Genomic DNA, 20704 nt, shown 5'->3' on the forward strand with positions numbered 1-20704 from the left:
TAGAATAAAGGAAAAGATAGTCAAAACCAAATAATACCTCTGTAGAAAGGAACTAACTTTTCTTTTTTTCTTTTTATTACTTTATAAGATTGAGAGGTTAGTCATCTTTCTTTGTTAATACTCATTAGAAAAGATTTTGATAATATTCATTTGTGATCATGGTGATGATTATGTTATTTGTACTTGATATTTATTTTTAATAGGAAAAACTCAAAGGAGAGGCAAAAGAAAACATAGCTACTCTTAAAGAAAAAAAAGACAAGGTAAGAGCATATAATTCTCATAGTTTTAAAATACAAATTTATTTTCTAACATCTACTTAGAAATGATTTTTTGTTTATAAGAGGGAAAATAGCAATAGTATTTTAAATATTTCATACAATTTCATTTCCGAAATTATTTCTTGCTATTTATTAATTCAAAAACATTTTAGCTAAAAATTTCAAAATTTTTGTCATTTGGAGATTTAGAGAAGGTTTCCTAATGCAGAAACAAAAAAGAAGAAAAAAAGATTTCAGTTTTTCTCTACAATTCTTATTATAGTTTTAATTTAATTAGGTACTTCTGTGTTTCTTAAAATTTTTTTAATGTTAGAGGCAAAATATTTTCATAAACAATTCTAAAACTTATTTAGATTATGTCTAATTTTGGGTTTTGAGGGGGCATAACAAATGACATCCTGTTTTCCTCATGTTCCAAACCAACTGCGAAAAACAAGGGAGAATAAAAATAATATTTTTATTATTGAAGACTTTATTAAAAAGGATCAATATTTTAAATACTGGAGAATGCAGTTTATATTTGAAGGCAAGAGGATCTCTTAATCTTGAACTCCCAAATTAGAAAAATTTATCTACTGTCACAAGTAGAGCTTAAATAGCATAGGTCTACCCACTCGATCGTCTGGTCTTGTAAAACTTAGGTTATAAAGGAGTAGAGCAGAATTTATGTGTAATTCTTTTAGTTCTCAAGAGGAGGAATAAGGAAGAGATTGAGCTGTATGTGACCAACTTCTCCCTTTCTTTAAATTCACCAATCACATTAAGTAATTTTTTCTCCCCTAAGGAATCAGGAAGAGGTTTGGAATGTTACCCTGGTAGTACTCCCTGCATATGGAAGGAAACATCAGTCATAGAGAAGAAGAATACCCCTCAGCTTCTAACCTAGCTGATACTATAGGATTGTTGCAGAATAATTTTGATTTAGCAAATTTTTGGTTAAAATGATTAAGAATTTTCTTTACATATAGTGATATAGTCTTCTAAGTTCCCACAGAGGTTGCTACGATTATAGTTAAACTGGAAGGAAATGACACTCAGAGTAGTTTGAGAACAGTTCATTACATTTTATTACATTTAGGTTAAAAGAGAATAAAGAAAAGATGTATTGAACCTGTGAGTGAATATTGAGTGCTTTGTATGTTTCCTACACTGTGCTAGACACTTGGAAACATTATATTTGGAGAAATTATAATCATAATAAAACTAGCCAGAATGGTTAGATATAGACTTACGGAAGTATCTAATGAATATAAGCAAATTGGTTAATCTCCAATATTGTTTTCTAAATTTAGAATGTGTTCATATTATGAAAGTTTGTATCACATTCTTATAGAGATGTTTTGATTCATGTATAATTCTATATGTTTCCATTATCAAGTGGATTAGTAATTGCCATATATTTTATCTGAGAGTCTAGATATATATGTTGGAAAATGAACCATATGTATGTTGCAAAATGAAAAAAATGATAAATGAAGAAATTTAACTAGGCTTTTTTTTTTTTTTACTATACTTTATTCCAACACTATTGAAACATAAGCCTTGTTAAATTTACCAAACGTTTCTGAGTTTGGACAAGTTACTTAACTTCTTCATGTTTCAATTTCCTCATTTATAAAGGGATAATAATAATACCTATTTCCTAAAGTTGTTATGAGGATTAAATGAGATGGTATTTGTAAAACATTTAAAATAGTGCTTGGCACATAGCACATGCCTTATAAACGTTTGTTTGAAAAATACAGCAGAGAAATTTGTGAATTTTCTGTTTACATGCATAACTATGAATGTTACATCCTTCCAAAAAAGACTACCAGGGAAATGTCAAATTCCAGATATGGCCACAAGGTGGTGCAGTGACCTTAAATTGTCATTCTATTTGTAGGGAGGAACAATTTGTCCATGAAAGCAGTTACATTTTGGAGGTTCCAAAGTTTACCCCTGATGAATCCAGACAGCAGTAAAAAAAAGTGCTTTCATCAAAATTTTGTCATCAACTATGATATATAAATATGTAGGGAAAAGGATACAGAAATGCAACTCTGAAAAAATTCATACTTGCTGGAGAAAGGATTATGAAATGACAGATCACTAGTACTGGGCAGGAAAGATATAAGCCATCTCATTTAGCCCCTTGATTTATAGATGAATAAATTTAAGCTTGGAGATACTTGAAGATTTACTTAAATAATCTGGAAACATAGGAAAGATCTAGGAGAAAAGACCATGTTATGTACTTGGCTCCTAGTTCAATGATTTTTGTATAGTACATATAGTTGCCTCTTTATCATATACCCTAATTTAAACGCACTGAAAGTTTAGCCACCATGCTTTCAAATTTTGTCCTTGTAGTCCCTTTGTGTGTGTGTGTGCTCTATTGTTTCTTTCATATGAGTAATTGCCACAATTGTATTCGTGGAGATGGTGGTGACCAAAGAAAGTGGTGAAATAGAAAGTGATGAGCATGAGTTTCATTTTCATGTAGAATCCCACTAAAGCAACTATTACCAGCTTTTACTGGAAAGCTAGGTCAGGTACTAAAAGAAGCTGTATACAAAGGTAGAGTGAAAGAGAACTGAGGAAATAGAGTTGAAAAAAGTGTCAAGTATTTCGAGTAAACTTGCAATTTATTTATTTAGATTTAAAGCAAATAGCCATTTTCTCAGTATTTTTCCCTGAAAATTTGTCTCATTTTTTACTTTCATAATTATTCTCCTTGCTTTTGGAGGCAAAGTAGGCTGGTGGATAGGAAAAGACTGATATTTTTATAGGTGAAAAAGAAGTATCAATGTATGAAAGAGAATGAATGAAAATTAGAATAGATTTCCTTTTGACTTTTAGGCTATTGTAATGAACCATAGATTAGGGCTTTTTGCCACTAGGAGTACAGATTTTTTATTTTTTAAAGCGAATCCTCAACTTTTGGTCAGAGAGTTGAGATATCTTATTTGTTTTCATTTTTAAAAATTTAACTTTATTTTAAGTTCAGGGGTACATGTACAGATTTATTATATAGGTAAACATCTGTCATGGGGGTTTGTTGTACAGATTATTTTATCACCCAGGTATTAAGACTATACCCGTTAGTTATTTTTCCTGATCCTCTTCCTCCTCCCATCCTGCATGCTCTGATAGGCCCCAGTTTGTGTTGTTGTCTCCCTCTATGTGTCCATGTGTTCTCATGATTTAGCTCCCACTTATAAATGAGCCCATGTGGTATTTGGCTTTCTGTTCCTTCATTAGTTTGCTGAGAATAACAACCTCTAAGATATCTTTTTTTTTTTTTTTTTTTTTTTTTGAGACGGAGTCTCGCTCTGTCACCCAGGCTGGAGTGCAGTGGCCGGATCTCAGCTCACTGCAAGCTCCGCCTCCCGGGTTTACACCATTCTCCTGCCTCAGCCTCCCGAGTAGCTGGGACTACAGGCGCCCGCCACCTCACCTAGCTAGTTTTTTGTATTTTTTAGTAGAGACGGGGTTTCACCGTGTTAGCCAGGATGGTCTCGATCTCCTGACCTCGTGATCCGCCCGTCTCGGCCTCCCAAAGTGCTGGGATTACAGGCTTGAGCCACCGCGCCCGGCCTATCTTATTTGTTTTCATAGAGGCTCTGTGAAGACAGGCAGGGGCAGATAACATTTGCATCTTAAATGGGCAAGCGACAAAGGAGATAACTGTAATTTATTCAAACTTATCTAGTCAATGATAAATTTGGGGATAAATTTGCATATTTCATTGTTAATTCTACTAGTTGCTGCACTTTAATTAAAGAAATAAATAATTAAAATGACATTTAGTGATGGTTTTATTCACTCTTGTTGTTCAATGCAGAAAACCCAGACATCTTTATTGGAAACACCTGAAATTTACTGGAAATTTGATTCTAAAGCAGTTCCTTCACAAACTATATCTCGAAATTTCCCATCAGTTGATCATGGCAAATCGAAAGATAAAAGAGACTATCTGTGGACATCTGCCAAAAATACTTTATCTACACCATTACCAAAGGTTTGTGTCTAAACTTTCCAAGTTAGTAGTAATTTTTTAATAAATAAAGTTCTGTTATCACCATATACCTGGCGTGACGCACACATATATAACTAGTTTCTTGAAAGTTTCAATTTTTTTGTGGTATCAGCATGAAATGTAAAGACAAGATCTTGCTGTGTTGCCTAGGATGGTCTTGAACTCCTGGCCTTAACTGATCCTCCTGTCTTGGTCTTCCAAAGTATTGGGATTATAGGTGTGAGTTACTGTGCCTGGCCTTCGATATGAAATTGTTTCTTTTTTTTCTATCACTGTCCACAACTTAATGTCATCGTGGGCAAATTTCATAACTTACTAGTTATTTATCAGTGTTTAAGGCCCTGACACAGGAAATCTGATTCTGACCTGACATTTTATAGCACCACCACAGTTACTAGTTCCATTTGCTGTTTACCCCACATCATCTTGCATCTGTAGTCCTCAGCAGTCATCTTGGAGCAGATGCCTCTAGCAAAGTGGCCCAATTCTGGATGTCTTCCATACATCCACTTAATCCATGGGGAATTCATACAACTTTGCCATGCTAAATGGCAGTGCAGATGCTCTACCTTTGATCTCTCTTTCCTCTCTCTCGTTTCCTTTTCCTCTCCTCAGCTAGATACAAAGACAGACAAATTTGCTGCCTAGGTTCGTATCTAACTGGGGAATGAGATGCCAGTCTTTCTTCCTTGGAAGCACTCCTAGTATTCTTTATAAAGATGCTCTTGGAGTTCCTGCCTCACTTGTCTTGGGAGTTGAAAGGAAAAGGATCTCAATTGTCTCCATCCCACTAAGCTTAAATGTCATGCCTTTTCCTTCTCAGTTTCTCAGGTGTGTTTGATGGTGTCTGCAAGTCTCTGAGACTTTGTTTTTCTTCATTATTTTTTTCTATTCCATATCAGTTGAATTATATTCAGGCTCATGGATTTTTCTTCTGCTTGCCCAAATCTGCTATTAAGCCCTTCTAGTAAATTTTTCATTTCAGCTATTCCATTTTTTAATTCCAGAATTTCTATCTGGTTCTTTTTATAATTTGTTTCTCTTTATTGATATTCCATTTAGTGAGATGTTGTTTTCATGCTTTTCTTCATTCCTTTAGATATAATTTTCTTTAACTCTTTGAATATATTTAAAATAGCTGACTTTAAAGCTTTGTCTAGTAAGTCCAATGTCAAGGCTTCCTCAGGGACAGTTTCTATTGTCTGTTCTTTTCCTTTTCTATTTGGGCCATACTTTCTTCTTTCTTTGCATGTCTCATAATTTTTGTTTAAAACTGGACATTTAAAATATAACAACTCTGGAAATCAGATTCTCTCTTATTCCCATTATTTGTTGTTGCTCCTTGTTGTACTTATTGTTTGTTTTGTAACTTTTCTAGACTAATTCTGTAAAGTTTGTATTTTTTGTTGTGAGTGCCACTAAAGGCTCTCCTTGATTAGCTTAGTTTTTAGCTAATGTTTGGACAGAAATTTCTTTAAATGCCTAGAATCAATAAATTTCCCAATGTTTGTCAAAAGTCTCTATTATCTGTGTGTAAGGGCATGCCTTCAACACTCAGCCAGGTAGTTGACAACTCTGCCTTAGCTTCCCATTCTTGCTTGTACAGAATCTCAAGATTAGCCCGTGGTGAAAACTTAGGGCCTTTTCAGGACTTTCTTGAGCCTGTAGATAGCCTTACACATATGTATGGCACTCTATATTTCCAGGAATATGTCAGAGCTTTTCAAAGTCCCCATGGGTTTTTCATTTCCTAGCTTTTCTTTTAAAGTTTTTGGTAAGTCTTTTGTTTGTCCCAACTATTCATCACTGCTTCATGTTGCTGCAAAGTTAAAATGCTTGTTGTTGTTTTTGACAAATTCTACCCCCTACTTCACATACACACACACCAAGGAGAAGGCATTTTTTCACTAGTGAGCGCTCAGGTTGAATGTAATCAGCCATCAGCCTTTAAGTGGGATCTTGCAGAGACCCACCAGACAAATCAAATAATGACAATTCTTTGGGAATAAAGCTTTGAAAGAGCTTCAATTCTGTTCTGTTCTGTCTGGTGGCTGCCAGGCTGCACCAGGAATGTGGGCTGTTATTCTTTAAGGATAACATAGAGCTAGAACAGGGCATGGGACCGGGGAAGTTAAGACACCACAAAGTTTGGGGTTCCTAAAGAGGTTCAACCATTTTATTTTATTTTTTTAAAGAATAAGCGCTCTCCAGGTGGCTGCAAGCCTTTGGTTAATTTCCAGAGTTCTTGAAAAAAACTGATTCTGACAAGTTTTTACCAGTATTTTTATGTTTTTTTTATGGAGGAGTGAATTTTTAGAGCTCATTACTCTGCCATTTTTGCTGATGTCTCTGACCTTAACTTTTTTTGTTTGTTTGCTTTGTTTTTGTCTTTTTTGTCAGGCTTTTGCTCTGTGTCCTGGTCTGGGTTACAGTGACATGATCATGGCCCACTGCTACCTTGAACTACTGGCTCAAGCAATTCTCCTGCTTCAGCCTCCTGAGTAGCTGAGACTATAGAGATGGGCCACCATACCTGGCTGTGTCTTTTTAATTAAAAAATATTTTAGAGCTGGGGCCTTGCTATGTTGCTCAGATTAGTCTTGAACTGGCCTCAAGCAATCTTCCTGCCTTGGTCTTTCAAAGTGTTGGGATTACAGGCATGGGCCACTGTGCTTGGCTTTTGACCTTACTTTTAAAAGATACTTTTACAAATTATAAAAATTAGAATGTGAAACATTGACTAATGTGAATCACTTTACCAATATAAAAATAAGCAAGCATATTTTCTTACAAAGTAATAAGGAGTTTTGTGGAGTGAGAAAAGCTCACTCAGTTATTTTTTGAGATCATGATTAGAAATATTAAGGCCCCTAAGATTGTTGATTGCTGAATCTGAAGTATATCTGTCTCTCTGTTTCACTCTTTCTCTTTCTTATTTTCTTCAGCAAGTTAAAGGAAGGGCAAAGAAAGTCTACCATTATAAAATTTTTGAAGAAAGACAACTTACGGTATCAAAAACATCTGATTTAATTCTTACTCAAAATTTTTGCCTCATATACTTGCCAGTAATAATGGAAGTTTCTGATTGCTAAGGACTCAAATTGCCTTAAAATTATTTGTGAAATCCTTTATTAATAAAGCATATTTTGATATGATAATATATTGTTTTTTATTTTTGGATAGGCATATACAGTGAAGACACCAACAAAACCAAAACTACAGCAAAGAGAAAACCTGAATATACCCATTGAAGAAAGTAATAAAAAGAGAAAAATGGCCTTTGAATTTGATATTAATTCAGATAGTTCAGAAACTACTGATCTTTTGGTAAAAATTTTACAAGTAATATTTAGTATTTATTTATATTACTTATTTGTATACAATTTTCCTTGATATACATGTATAATATATTTACATAGTACCTACCATTGCAATACTGATATACAGTGGAGCTCTGCTAAAATGCAGATCCTTGTGCTTTTGCAGCATTTTAGAGAAATTAGGGTTCAAATAATTTCCCTGTAAATTTCAGAAAACCTGACACTTTGAAAATACTTGATATAGCACAATGGGCATATGATATGATTAATCATTGTCTTGTTTTCCAGCAGAATGTCATAAAGGAGTTCTTACTATATTTTTAAAAAGAGAGATTGAGTGAATATTTTACTGTAGCCAAATCTGTTATTTAGGCATCCCCTCTATTTTGCGTATTATACATGCTCATTTTACATCACTGGTTGATATTTATATCAAGGTATTTGTTGACGACTATAACATTTCCATCACTCTAAAGAAGTTAATGTATTAAGGACAACATATTTAAGCAAACTACTTCCTCTAGCACTTTGTATCCCTAATTACTCCCATTCACATATACCACTATTTTCTGAAGGCATAATAATGGTTTATTGAGAATAATTAAGCTTAGATTCATTTAATTTTTTTAAAAAAGGTAAACCATACCAGAGTAAATGGAGCAGTGCACCAAAAATTCTTAATGACAAAATCCCAGTTAAATTCATTTGTTTTGTTATTCTCATTTATAACTAGAAGATCCTTCAAGCTTTTCTGCTGCTTTGGGACCCTCTATTTTCATTTTCTTCTGGAATAATGAGTAATTGAAGTCTTAAAACCCTAATTATTGAAGTTAACTTACAGAGTCCCTACTTCAGAACCACTTTGTTTTATAGATAATGATTAGCATCTTAACAGTTAAAACTGTGAACCAGGTACTATTGTAAACACTTTATACAATGAAGATTACTTTAATTATTTCTTATAACAATTCCAGCCTTTAGAAATACAGTTGGCTTTCTGTATTCACAGGTTCTACATGTGTGTATTCAACCAACTACAGGCCAAAAATATTTGAAAAAAATAAAAAATAAAAATTCAATAGAAAATAATATAAATAAGAAAGGAATACAACATAACTATTTACATAGTGTTTACATTGTATGGGGTATTATAAGTAACCTAGAGATGATTAAAGTATATAGGAGAAAGTACATAGGTTACATGCAAATATTATATCATTTTATATAAACATCCACACATTTTGGTATGCATGGAGGCATCCTGGATCCAATCCCCCATGGATACTAAAAGATCACAGTATATACTGTTCTTTCCAGTTTACAGATGAGGAAACTGAGTCACCCAAGTATTTTTTTCAAGATCACATAGTAAGACATGGAGCCAAAATTTGAACACAGTCTGGCTTCATAGCCTATGTAAGGCATTGCAAATAATAACTGCCAATTCAAACTGTAGTCCAGATATATAAAAATGTAATGAGAATTAGAAAGAAAATAAGCTTTAGAATTGAACATTCTAGGGTTGTAATCCCTGCTATTATTCTAGCAGTTTGAGTTTAGGCCAATTTCCTAGCTGATCTGAGATTCAGAATGATTCAACATGATTTCATTTCATTTCTAAAAGGAGCATCACAAACTTGCAACACAATAAACATATTACAGTATTATAGAATTGCACACAATTGTTCAAACTAGTCTAAAAACACATTTCACAATGAGTTTTGTGGTTATAATTATTATATGAACCTATTAGTCATTTTGTAATTTTCTTAGCTCATGTAGTTAAATTTTGAACATTCAAATTATAAAAATTAAGATTTAAAAATGGGTTGTTGAGCATGACCTCAGGAAGATGGTGGAGTAGGAAGTGCCAGGAATCCATCTCTCTACATAGACAACAAATTATTGGCAGAAACTGTCTGAAGTAACTATTTTGTAAATATGCAGTGTTATTTGAATGTTTATAGCTTCCAGGGGAAAAGTCAGCTGGTAAATTGCGGTTAATTTACGTTGATTTCAGCCTAAAGTATGATAGCAGCTACCAGTCTCTCCAGCCTACAGTCCTGTGTCAGGAAACCATGCTCGTGTTCCTTGAGTGACTTGCTGGTGCCAGAGGGGGCAATAGGACTTGGCCTTCAAACATCAGGGTTCAGTGTTTCAACCCCTACTGACTGAAGCAACTTCCAGGAATTTACACGAAGCATATCTTTTTTTTTTGTTTTCCTTTCTTCTTTTTCCATCTTTACCCTTTGGGAAGCCAGGCGTTTAAAGATTAGGATATTCAAAAACAAAGCAAAAAGGAATAGCTGCTGCACATGTTCAAGGAAAGAGGCTTAAAAAGACTAGAGAAGACCATAAGCTTTTATCTCAGGCTGATCCCTGGCACAGAGAGACTTTCAACTGTAAGACAAAAGAAAACAGAATTCAAACAAAAGTAAGAAATCTTGAGGAAGAGGGAAAATCTTATTTTCAGAGTTACCAAAGTATAATATTCAAATGTCCAGTTTTCAACAACAAGGGCCAGGCACAATAGCTCATGCCTTTAATTTCACCATTTTGGGAGGCCAAGGTAGGAAGATTTCTTGAGGCCAAGAGTTTGAGACTAAGTTGGACAACAGTAAGACCCTCTCTATACAAAAATTTAAAAAATTAGCCAGGTGTGGTGGCACATGGCCTGTAGTCTAACTACACAGGAGGCTGAGGTGGAAGGATCACTTGAACCCAGGAGTTCAAGGTTATAGTCAGCTATGATCATGTCACTGCACTCCAGCCTAGGTGACAGAGTGAGACCCTGTCTCTAAAAATTTTTTAAACCAAAAAAAAAACCAATAGTAACAAATCATAAGGCATACAAATAAATAGGAAAATATGATCCATTCAAAGGAACAAAACAAACCAACAGAAATTATCCTTGAGGAAGCTCAGACATTGGACTTACTAGACAAAGACTTCAAAACAACTGTCTTAAAGTAGCTCATATTGCTAAAGGAAGACATGGACAAAGACAAAAAAACAAAACAGAACAAAACAAAACTCTAACTGTGTATGAATAAAATGAGAATATTGATAGAGAGTTAGAAATTGTAAAAAGAACCAGAAAAAAACTCTGGAACTGAAAGTACAATAACTGAAATGAGAAACCCACTAGAGGGATTTAAAAGCAGATTTGAGTAAGTAGAAAAAAGAATTGGTGAACGTAAAGGTAGACAATTGAAGTTACTGAGTCTGATAAAGGGCAAAAAAAAAAAAAAAAAAAAAAAAGAAAAGAAAAGTGAACAGAGCCTCAGAGTCTTGTAGGACACCATCATCTGGGCCAATATATACATTGTAGGAGTTCCACAGGGAGAAGAGGGAGAAGAGGGGTTGGGTTAGATACACACACACACACACACACACACACACACACACACACACACACAGAGAGAGAGTGTTATATGAAGAAATAAATGCTAAAAACTTTCCAAATTTTGATGAAAGACATGATTATACAAATCCACGCAGCTCAACAAACCCCAGTAGGCCCACATCAAGATATTTTATAATCAAACCGTGGGGAGAAAAAGTGAATCTTGAAAGCAAGAGAGATGCAACTCATTACATGCAAGTTTTTCTCAACAAACTTATCAGCTGATTTCTCATCAGAAATGTTAGAGGCCAGAAGACAGCAAATTTATATATTCAAAGTGCAAAAGACCAAAATTATCAACTGAGAATTTTATATCCAGCAAAACTGTCATTCAAAATGAAGTAGAAATTAAGATATTTCCAGATAAACAAAAGCCAAAAGAGTCTGTTATCACTAAACCTTCTCTTCAAAAAGTACTAAAGGGAAACCATCAGATGGAAAGGCTGTTAGACAGTGAAACTGTATGAATAAATAAATATCTCTAGTAAAGGTAAATACATGGGCAATTTATAAAAGCTAGTATTGTTATTTTGGTTTGTAACTTCAGTTTTTATTTTCTATATGATTTTAAAGACAAATGCGTATAAATGGTTAATCTATGTTACTAGGCACACAATGTATAAAGATGTAGTTTGTGTCATCAATAACAGAACAGGGGCTGGGCACAGTGGCTCACACCTGTAAACCCAGCATTTTGGGAGGCTGAGGCAGGTGGAAGTTTGAGACCAGTCTGGGTAACACAATGAGACCCTGTCTCTACAAAAAATATGAAAGTTGGTCAGGCATAGTGGTGCACACCTGTAGACCCAGGTACTTGGGAGGCTGAGGTGGGAGGATCATTTGAGCTGGGAGGTCAGGGACGCAGTGAGCCATAATCACACCACTGCCCTCCAGCCTGAGTGACAGAATGAGATCCTGCCAAAAAACAAAACCAAAATCAAAACAAAACAAACAAACAAAAAAACCCCATAAACAAAACAGGGAAGATGGAGCTGTGTAGGAACAGAGCTTTTATAGGCTATTGAAGTCAAGTTGGTATAAATTTGAATTAAATTCTTATAACATTAGAAACTTAAATGTAATCTCCATGGTAACTACAATGAAATTATATAATATACACAAAAAGAAATGAGAATGGAATCAGAATGTTTAAGTACAAAAATCACCTAAACAGAAAATAAGTCAGTAATGGAGAAAATGAGGAACAAAACCCTATAAGACATATTGAAAAAAAATGGCAAAATCCAGAGCTGTGTCCTTCCTTACAGATCATTACTTTAAATGTAAATAGATTATACTCTCCTATCAAAAGATATAGATTGGCAGACTATATTTTAAAAACATGATACAACTATATGCTGTTTTCAAGACACTCATTTTAGATCCAAAGCCACTAGTTGATTAAACGTGAAAGAATGGAAAAAGATATTCTGTGCATATAGTAACCAAAAAATAGCTGAAGTGTCTATACTACTATCAGACACAATAGACTTTAAATTAAAAAGTGCAAGAGATACAAAGGACATTATATAATAATTAAAAGTTTAATATAGCAAGAAGATATGACAATTTTAAACATGTCCATGCCTAATAACAGACCTTCTAAATATATGAAGCAAAACTTCGTAGAATCGAAGGGAGAAATAGACAGTTCTACAATAATTGTTGGACACTTCAGTAACCCACTTTCAATAATGAATAGAACAACCAGACAGAAGATAAGGAAATAGAGGACTTGAACAACACAATAAGCTAATTAGGTCTGACAGACATGTATAGAACATTCTACCAAACAACAACAGCACACATATTCTTTTCGGGGGCACATGAGACATTCCCCAGGATAGATCATATGTTAGGTCACAAATCTCAATAGGTTTTAAATGATAGACATTACACAAGATATCTTCTTTGACCACAATGGGATGCAGTTAGAAATCAATAAGATAAGGAAGACTGGAATATTTACATATTTGTGGAAATTAAACAACACACTTTTAGCCAACCAGTGGGTCAAAGAAGAAATCACAAGGGACATTAGAAAATACTTAGAAATTAATGAAAAGGACAACACATTATACCTAAACTTATAGGATACAGCAAAAACAGTGCTCAGAGGGGAATTTATAGTTATAAGTGTCTACATTAAGAAAGATCTCAAATCAGTAACCTAACTTTATACCTTAATAAAGAACTAGAAAAAAAGAGCAAACTAAACTCAGACCTAGTAGATTGAGGGAAATAATAAAGATTAGAACAGAGATAAGTTAGAGAATAGAAAACAATAAAGTCAGTGAAACCAAAAGTAGCTGGTTCTTTGAAAAGATCAACAAAATAGGCACACCTTTAGCCAGAGAGAGAGAGTAAAATTAAAAATGAAAGTGGGGATACTACTGACCTTTCAGAGATAAAATAAATCAAAAGACAATACTATAAATAATTGTATGCCAATAAATTAGATAACCCAGAAGAAATGGAAATATTCCTTATAACCCACAAATTCCTTAGATGAACTCAAAAAGAAATAGAAAATCTCGATAGACCTATAACAAGTAAAGAGTTTAAATTGGTAATCAAAAACCTCAACAAAGAAAAGTTCTGGACTAGTTGGCTTCACTGATAAATTCTACCAAATATTTAAAGAATTAACACTAGAGCTTCTGGATAGCTGATCACAGGGAGGTTCCTGCAGGGTGGCACACCCAAGGAGGGCATGAAAGCACCATGCACCTTCCCCCATATCTTGCCCTACACATCTCTTTATCTGCATCCCTTGCATGCAGATAATATTAGTAACCACCTCACAGACTTTGTGAGAATAAGCTAAATAATGCTTATAAAATGTTTAACAGATCATCTGGCACAGAGCAAATGATCCATTAATATTAAAATTGTGATTATTATTATTGGAAGTTTGAATCCAAATACACTGATAGAGGAGTATACATTGGTAAAACTTTTCAGAATAAAAATTTGACATATATGTTGAGACCTTAAAAATAATTAACATCAATTCTTCTTAAATTCTTCCAAAAAGTTCAAGAGGGAACACCTCCTGATTCATTTTATGAGGCCAGCATTAATTACCCTGATATCAAAGCAGATAAAGACACCACAAGAAAAGAAAATTACAGACCAATATCTCTTATGAATTAGATGCAAAACTACTCAGCAAAATATTGGCAAATCAAATTCAATAGCATATTAAAAATTATTTGCCATGGTCAAGTGGAGTTTATCCCTGGAATGCCAGGGTGGTTCAACATAAGAAAAGAAAGCAATGTAATAAACCACATTAATAGAGCAAAGGAGAAAATAGCCATATCATCATCCTGATGCAAAAAAAGGTACCTGACAAAATCCAACACTTCATGGTAGAAAACCTCTCAGAAAATTAGGAATAGAGGGAAAATTCCTCACTATGACAAGGGTATCTATGGAAATCCCCAGCTAACATCATACTCAGTGTTGAAAGACTGAAAGACTTACCCCCTAAGATTAAGAATAGGCAAGGTGTCCACTTTCACTGCTGCTATTCAACATTGTGCTGTAAATTCTAACTAGAGACACTCTAAAAGAAAAAGCAGTAAAAGGCATTCAGATAGAAGGGAAGAGGTAAAACTGCCTCTCTTTACAGATGACGTGATCCTATGCATAGAAAATTGCAAAGACTCTTTAAGAAAGCTATTAGAGCTAATAAATAAATTCAGCAAAGTTGTAGGGTACAATGTCAACATACAAAAATTGATTATGTTTTTATATACCAGCAATGAACAATCCAAAAATGAAATTAAGAAAGCAATTCTATTCACAATAACATCTAAAAGAATTTCAATACTTAGGAACAAATCTAACCAAGGAAGTGAAAGACTTGCACACTGAAAATTACAAAACACTGGTGAGAGAAATTTTGAAAAACCTAAATAAATGGAAAGACATCCTATGTTTATGGATAGAAAGACTAAATATTGTTAAGACGTCGGTAGTACCCAAATCTCCAGATTCAATGCAATTTCTATAAAAATTCCAACAACTTTTTTGCAGAAATGGAAAAAATACTCAAATTAATATGGAATTGCAAAGGGCCCCAAATGGCTAAAACAATCTTGAAAAATAAGGATAAAGTTGGAGGACTCACAGTTCCCAACTTTGAAACTTACTACAAAGCTAGTGATTAAAACAGCATAGTACAAGTATAAGGTCAGACATGTATAAGGTCAGACATACAGACCAATGGAATAGAACAGAGAGCCTAGAGATAAACCCTCACATATACAGTCAGTTGATTTTTGAAAAGAGTGCCAAGACTCTTGGGGAAAGAACAATTTTTTCAACATGTGGTGCTGGGAAAACTAACTGTCCGCATGTAAAAAGAATTAAGTTGGACTCTTACTTTATATCATATAAAAATGACTCAAAATGGATGAAAGACCTAAACTTAAGAGCTACAACTATAAAACAGTAGAAGAAAACACTGTCGAAATCTTCATGACATTGGATTTGGCAGCAACTTTTATGGATGACATTGAAAGAACAGGTAATGAAAGAAAAAAAGATAAATTGGACTGCATCAAAATTAAGAACGGTTGTGAATTAAAGGAGACTATCAAGAAAGTGAAAAGACAAGGTAAATAATGAGAGGAAATATTTAAAAATCATATATATGACAAGGGATTGATATCTAGGATATATAAAGAACTCCCACAATTCAACAACCACAAAAAGACCCAAATGAAAAATGGGGAGAAAAGATTTGAATAGCCATTTCTCCAAAGATGAAACATAAAAGGCCTATAAACACATGAAAAGATGAATGCTACAAAGAGTCATGAGGACAGATGATAAGGTTTTGTTGTTTTAAATTGGATTAACTTATTAATAATTTTAATATGGAGATTCATGATGAATAATCAATTACCCTGCCACTAAGTAAAATTGTAATGATAGTTTAACAATATGATTTTAAAGATAATTTATCTTGTTTAAGTTGGTCACTTGGTACACACTGATTCTGAGTATATCTGTAAAGATAGCTCTATGACTTATTTATTGAATTCTGTTGAAATCTTAGATTTATAAAACTCTGTTTGAAATTCCTCATCCACGAAGCCTCTGAAGTTTTTGTTAAATGTGGCTTTAATGAGCATGAAAAAATTGTGTGAACTGACTGCTTACATGACTAAATTGTGTTTCATATTCATTAAGAGAATGGATTCTGGAGCCAGATTACCTGAATTTGAATTTCCTTCCACCTCTTCCTAGCTATATAATCTAGGGTGCATTACTTAATATTTGTGTGCCTGAGTTTCCTCACCTGTAAAATGGGGATAATAGTATACCTACTTTATAAAATTGTTATAAAGATTAAAAGGAACTGAAATATGCAAAGTAATTAAAATAAAGACTGGCACTAGAAAGTACTAAATAAGTGTTAGCTATCATTATTTGGGAGAATTACAATAATTGTAAATTAAGTAACATTATAATTATAATTTTTATTTGTTATTTTGGTATAATACACATAAAACTTACCATCTTAACCATTTTTAATTATATAGTTCAGTGTTATTAAATACATTTGTAATGTTGTGTAACCATCACCACCATCCATCTCCATAACTCTTCATTACAACTAAAACCTTCTACCATTAAACAATAACTCTTCATTCCACCTTCCCCCAGCCCCTGGCAGCCACCATTTTACTTTCTGTCTCTATGATTTTCCTTATGCTAAGTATCTCATATAAGTGGAATCATACAGGATTTGTTCTTTTGTGACTAGTTTTTTTTTTCATTTAGCACAATGTCCTCAAGGTTTTTCTATGTTGTAGCATATATCAGAATTTTCTTCCTTTTTGAGGCTGAATAATATTCCATTGTATGTAAACACCACATTTTGCTTATTTATTCATCCATGGATGGATACTTGGGTTGCTTCCATGTTTTCACTATTGTGAATAATGCTGCTATGAACATGGTTGTACAATTATCTCTTCAAGACTCTGCTTTCAATTCTATTGAGTACATATCCAGAAGTGGAATTGCTGGATCATAGATAATATTATAATTTTTTATAGAATTATAAATACTTGTTATAAGTTATAAGTGTGAGTTTGAATAAACAGGGTCAGGGAAGGAGGACAAGATGGTATTATCAAGACTCTGAAACTGAAATAGAAATCAGTAGAGAAGTGCTACTCACTACACATGTCTTGTATTTCACATAGCCTTTCAGTAATATAGTTAATAGAATAAAAATCTAGGTCATTTCTTGGCCCATTGATTTATTTTGTTATTGTTTTCTTTGTTTGGTCTTCTTTCTTCTCTCTATAATCTTCTTTCTCTTTCCTCCTCCCTTTGCCCTTCTCCCTTCTTCATCCTTCCTCTTTCCACTCTTTGTTCTCCTCACATGTGATATGTTGACAAAATGTTAATAATATAATATTAATGATGGTAACCCCAACATCATATTTTTTAATTTTTCTTCAAGAGCATGGTTTCAGAAGAAGAGACATTGAAAACACTATATAGGAAAAATAACCCACCAGCTTCTCATCTTTGTGTCAAAACACCAAAAAAGGTAGCTTTTAAATTTTATTCTAGAAAGCAAATTTCAAAAGCTGCACTTAAAAAAATTAAACATGTTATGATTTTTAAATTTTATTTTGTATTCAGGCCCCTTCATCTCTAACAACCCCTGGATCTACACTGAAGATTGGAGCTATAAGAAAAATGCGGGAGGACCGTTGGGCTGTAATTGCTAAAATGGATAGGAAAAAAAAACTAAAAGAAGCAGAAAAGTTATTTGTTTAATTTCAGAGAATCAGTGTAGTTAAGGAGCCTAATAACATGAAACTTATAGTTAATGTTTTCTTCTTATTTGCCAGAGCCAAATTTTTTCTGGAAGTTGAGACTTTTAAAAAATATTTGCGTGAATGATTTGTGTTTCTTTATATTTTTAGCCTAAATGTTAACTACATATTGTCTGAAAACCTCATTATATTCAGATAATTAGATGATTATATTTTGTTGTTACTTTTTCTTGTATTCATGAAAACTGTTTTTACTAAGTTTTCAAATTTGTAAAGTTAGCATTTGAATGCTAGGAATGCATTATTGAGGGTCATTCTTTATTCTTTACTATTAAAATATTTTGGATGCAAATAAGTGCTTCTTATTGATTCTGTTAGGTCGTATAAACAGCTCATCATTGTAAATTAAAGGTAATATTATTCATTTTAAAGTCTTGAGAGCATTGTAGTGGAGTTTTGTACTTTTGAGGCAGCTTTGACTTTTTTATTTTATGAAATTGAGAAATAGCTTTTAGTGGCAGGAAAAAGTGGCTATACCAGTATGACTTCCTGAAATATTTCATTTATACAACATTTATTAAGCAAATATTTATTGATGTTTACTAAGAGTCAAACAGTTCTAGATACTGGGGATGTAATAGTGAACAAAACAGAAAAATAACTTGTGTTTTCCTAGAGCTTACATTCTAGTGAGGGAAATAGACAATTAAAAAATAAAAAAAACACATTATATTAGTTAATGATAACTGCTAAGAAGAAAAATAAAACAGGGAAGAGTGTTAAGGAGTATAAAGAAGGCTACGTTTTAGGTATGATATCCCTTACTGAAGTGAATTTCGAATGAAGATAAGATTAAAACAGCGGCTGAATCTGGGGCTACCTAAGGGAATAACATTTCTCACAGAAGGAATAGGAAGTACAAAGGCCCAGAGGTGGGAGTGTGCCTAGCATATCTGGGAAGCAGCAAAGAGCCCAGTATTGGGAAGGATAGTGAGCAAAAGGAAGAGTAGAAGGAAGACAGGGCCTAATGGGATGAGTTAGTTAATGGGATGAGGATTTTGAGTGGACAGATTATGTAGCACTTTAGGCCACTATAAGAACTTTGGCTTCTCTGAATATGATGTGACATTAGTAGACGATTTTGAGCAAAGAAGAACCATGATCTGACTTATGTTTTAGCAGTATCTTTCTGGCTGCTATATTGAGAACAGATTGAAAAGGGGACATAAATAAACAGGAGATTATTTTAGTAATGCCTGTGAAAGATGATAATGGCTTAAACAGGAGCAAGAGCAGCAGAGGAGTAAAGTAGTTAACTTTTGGATATATTTTGAAGACATAGGTAGAATATGAAAGAAAGAGAATGGGCAATATTTTTGGCCTGAACAGTGTAGTTTTGCAAATGTTAGGTTTGAAATACCTGTTAGACATCCAAACAGAGATAGTAAGTAGGCTTAGAGACAAGTCCAGACTAGTGATATAAATTTGGGAGTCAACATCATATTTAAAGCTACCACACTGGATGAGAACATTAACAGTCATGGGAGTGAGTGTACCTAGGAAAGAGAACAGGTCAGAGAGATGAGAAGGGGCCATCAAAGGACTGGCCAGAGTGGTAGTAAAAAAAGTAGGCTATGGTTTCTTGGAAGCCAAGCAAGAAAGTATTTCAAAGAAGAGGGAGTGATAAATTGTGTTAAATGCTAACCAGAGGTGAAGTAAAATTGATTAATGTGTTATTAATATGAAGGTCATTGGTAATCTTAATGTCAGTTTTAGTTAGAGTGGAGCTTGATTGGAAGGGTTTAAAGGAAAAAGAGGGAGAGTAAGCAGAGACAGCTATTTCTATCAGGTGTAACCAACTCAAGAAGTTGTACTTCACAAGAAGATGATAAATAGGGAAGTTACTGGAAAGGGAAGTGGATTAACAGGTTTTTTTGTTAAGATGTAAGAATTAATAGCATATCCAAATAATTAGAGGAAGATTCAGAATGGGGAAAATGATGATGTGGGAGAGAAAGGGAAACTTTTTGTAGAATGTCTTGTAACAGGGAAGAGGGGTGGAATTTAGTGGATAATTGAAACTGTTGGGCTTTCAGTAGGAGAATAGACACTTCTGCCATAGCAATAGGAAAAAAGGAAGAGTATATGGCACAAGATGATGGTAAGTGTATGGGAGTTTGTAGAAGTTTTGGTTCCATAATTTTAGTTTTCTCCGTGAAGCTGGAATTAAGATCATGCACTGAGAATGAGGATAGGGAAGACAGTGTTGGAGGTTGTGGAGAGAAAAGTAAGTATGAAAGACTCAGAGTAGGAAAGTGAACGGGCTTTATGAAAACAGTGAATACATGAGTAAAAATGGTTTTAGAGTTATCTGTAAATAACTATAGTGAAGTAAAATTTGAATCCTCTTATGGTATGGATTATGTTTGTAAGAAAGGTTAACCAAGAAAAAAATGGAAATGCAATAACTTTACAGAAATTATTTTGTTCCTCCTTTAATTTGTGTGACTACAACTATACTCTGTTAACTGGCAATGGTCTTGGGATTTCTAGCTTTTGATCTCTTAATTGAAAGTTTATAAGTCTCCTGAGCAAGCATTTTTGGAGAATTATTGGTCTTGAAAATGTGAAATTTCACATTCGAAGCTATATATTTTCAAATATTATAAATAATATAAATATATTCTCAAATTAAAATAACTAATATATTAATCTATACCTTTAGTGTATTTTTGATTTAAATATTTACAACAGGACTAGTCTATTAAGCTATATATTTTTGAATATTTAGAAAAAGACTAGCTGCTCTGGCTAACTATTCATTTACTTCTAACTTACCTAAGGTCCAACATAATGTTTCTGTT

General features: G+C 33.5%; 1 protein-coding gene across 4 annotated transcripts in view; it reads left to right on the forward strand.

Moving 5' to 3' along the window:
- The window catches only part of SYCP1 (synaptonemal complex protein 1), a 125454-nt gene extending 107262 nt beyond the window's left edge, over positions 1–18192 (forward strand). For 3 of the 4 annotated variants that reach the window (XM_010371950.1, XM_010371951.1, XM_010371949.2), the window contains 5 exons: positions 204–263; positions 4108–4284; positions 7486–7629; positions 17519–17608; positions 17704–18192. In XM_010371950.1, coding sequence (XP_010370252.1) covers positions 204–263; positions 4108–4284; positions 7486–7629; positions 17519–17608; positions 17704–17841 — 609 coding nt within the window. In that variant the 3' untranslated portion in view covers positions 17842–18192. Of the gene's footprint in view, positions 1–203; positions 264–4107; positions 4285–7485; positions 7630–8939; positions 9039–17518; positions 17609–17703 lie in introns of all 4 variants that reach the window. The other variant, XR_748928.2, reaches the window with a different exon arrangement.
- The last annotated feature ends 2512 nt before the right edge of the window (positions 18193–20704 follow it).

The sequence above is a fragment of the Rhinopithecus roxellana genome, chromosome 8 (assembly GCF_007565055.1).
Source record: "Rhinopithecus roxellana isolate Shanxi Qingling chromosome 8, ASM756505v1, whole genome shotgun sequence".
NCBI lineage: Eukaryota > Metazoa > Chordata > Mammalia > Primates > Cercopithecidae > Rhinopithecus > Rhinopithecus roxellana.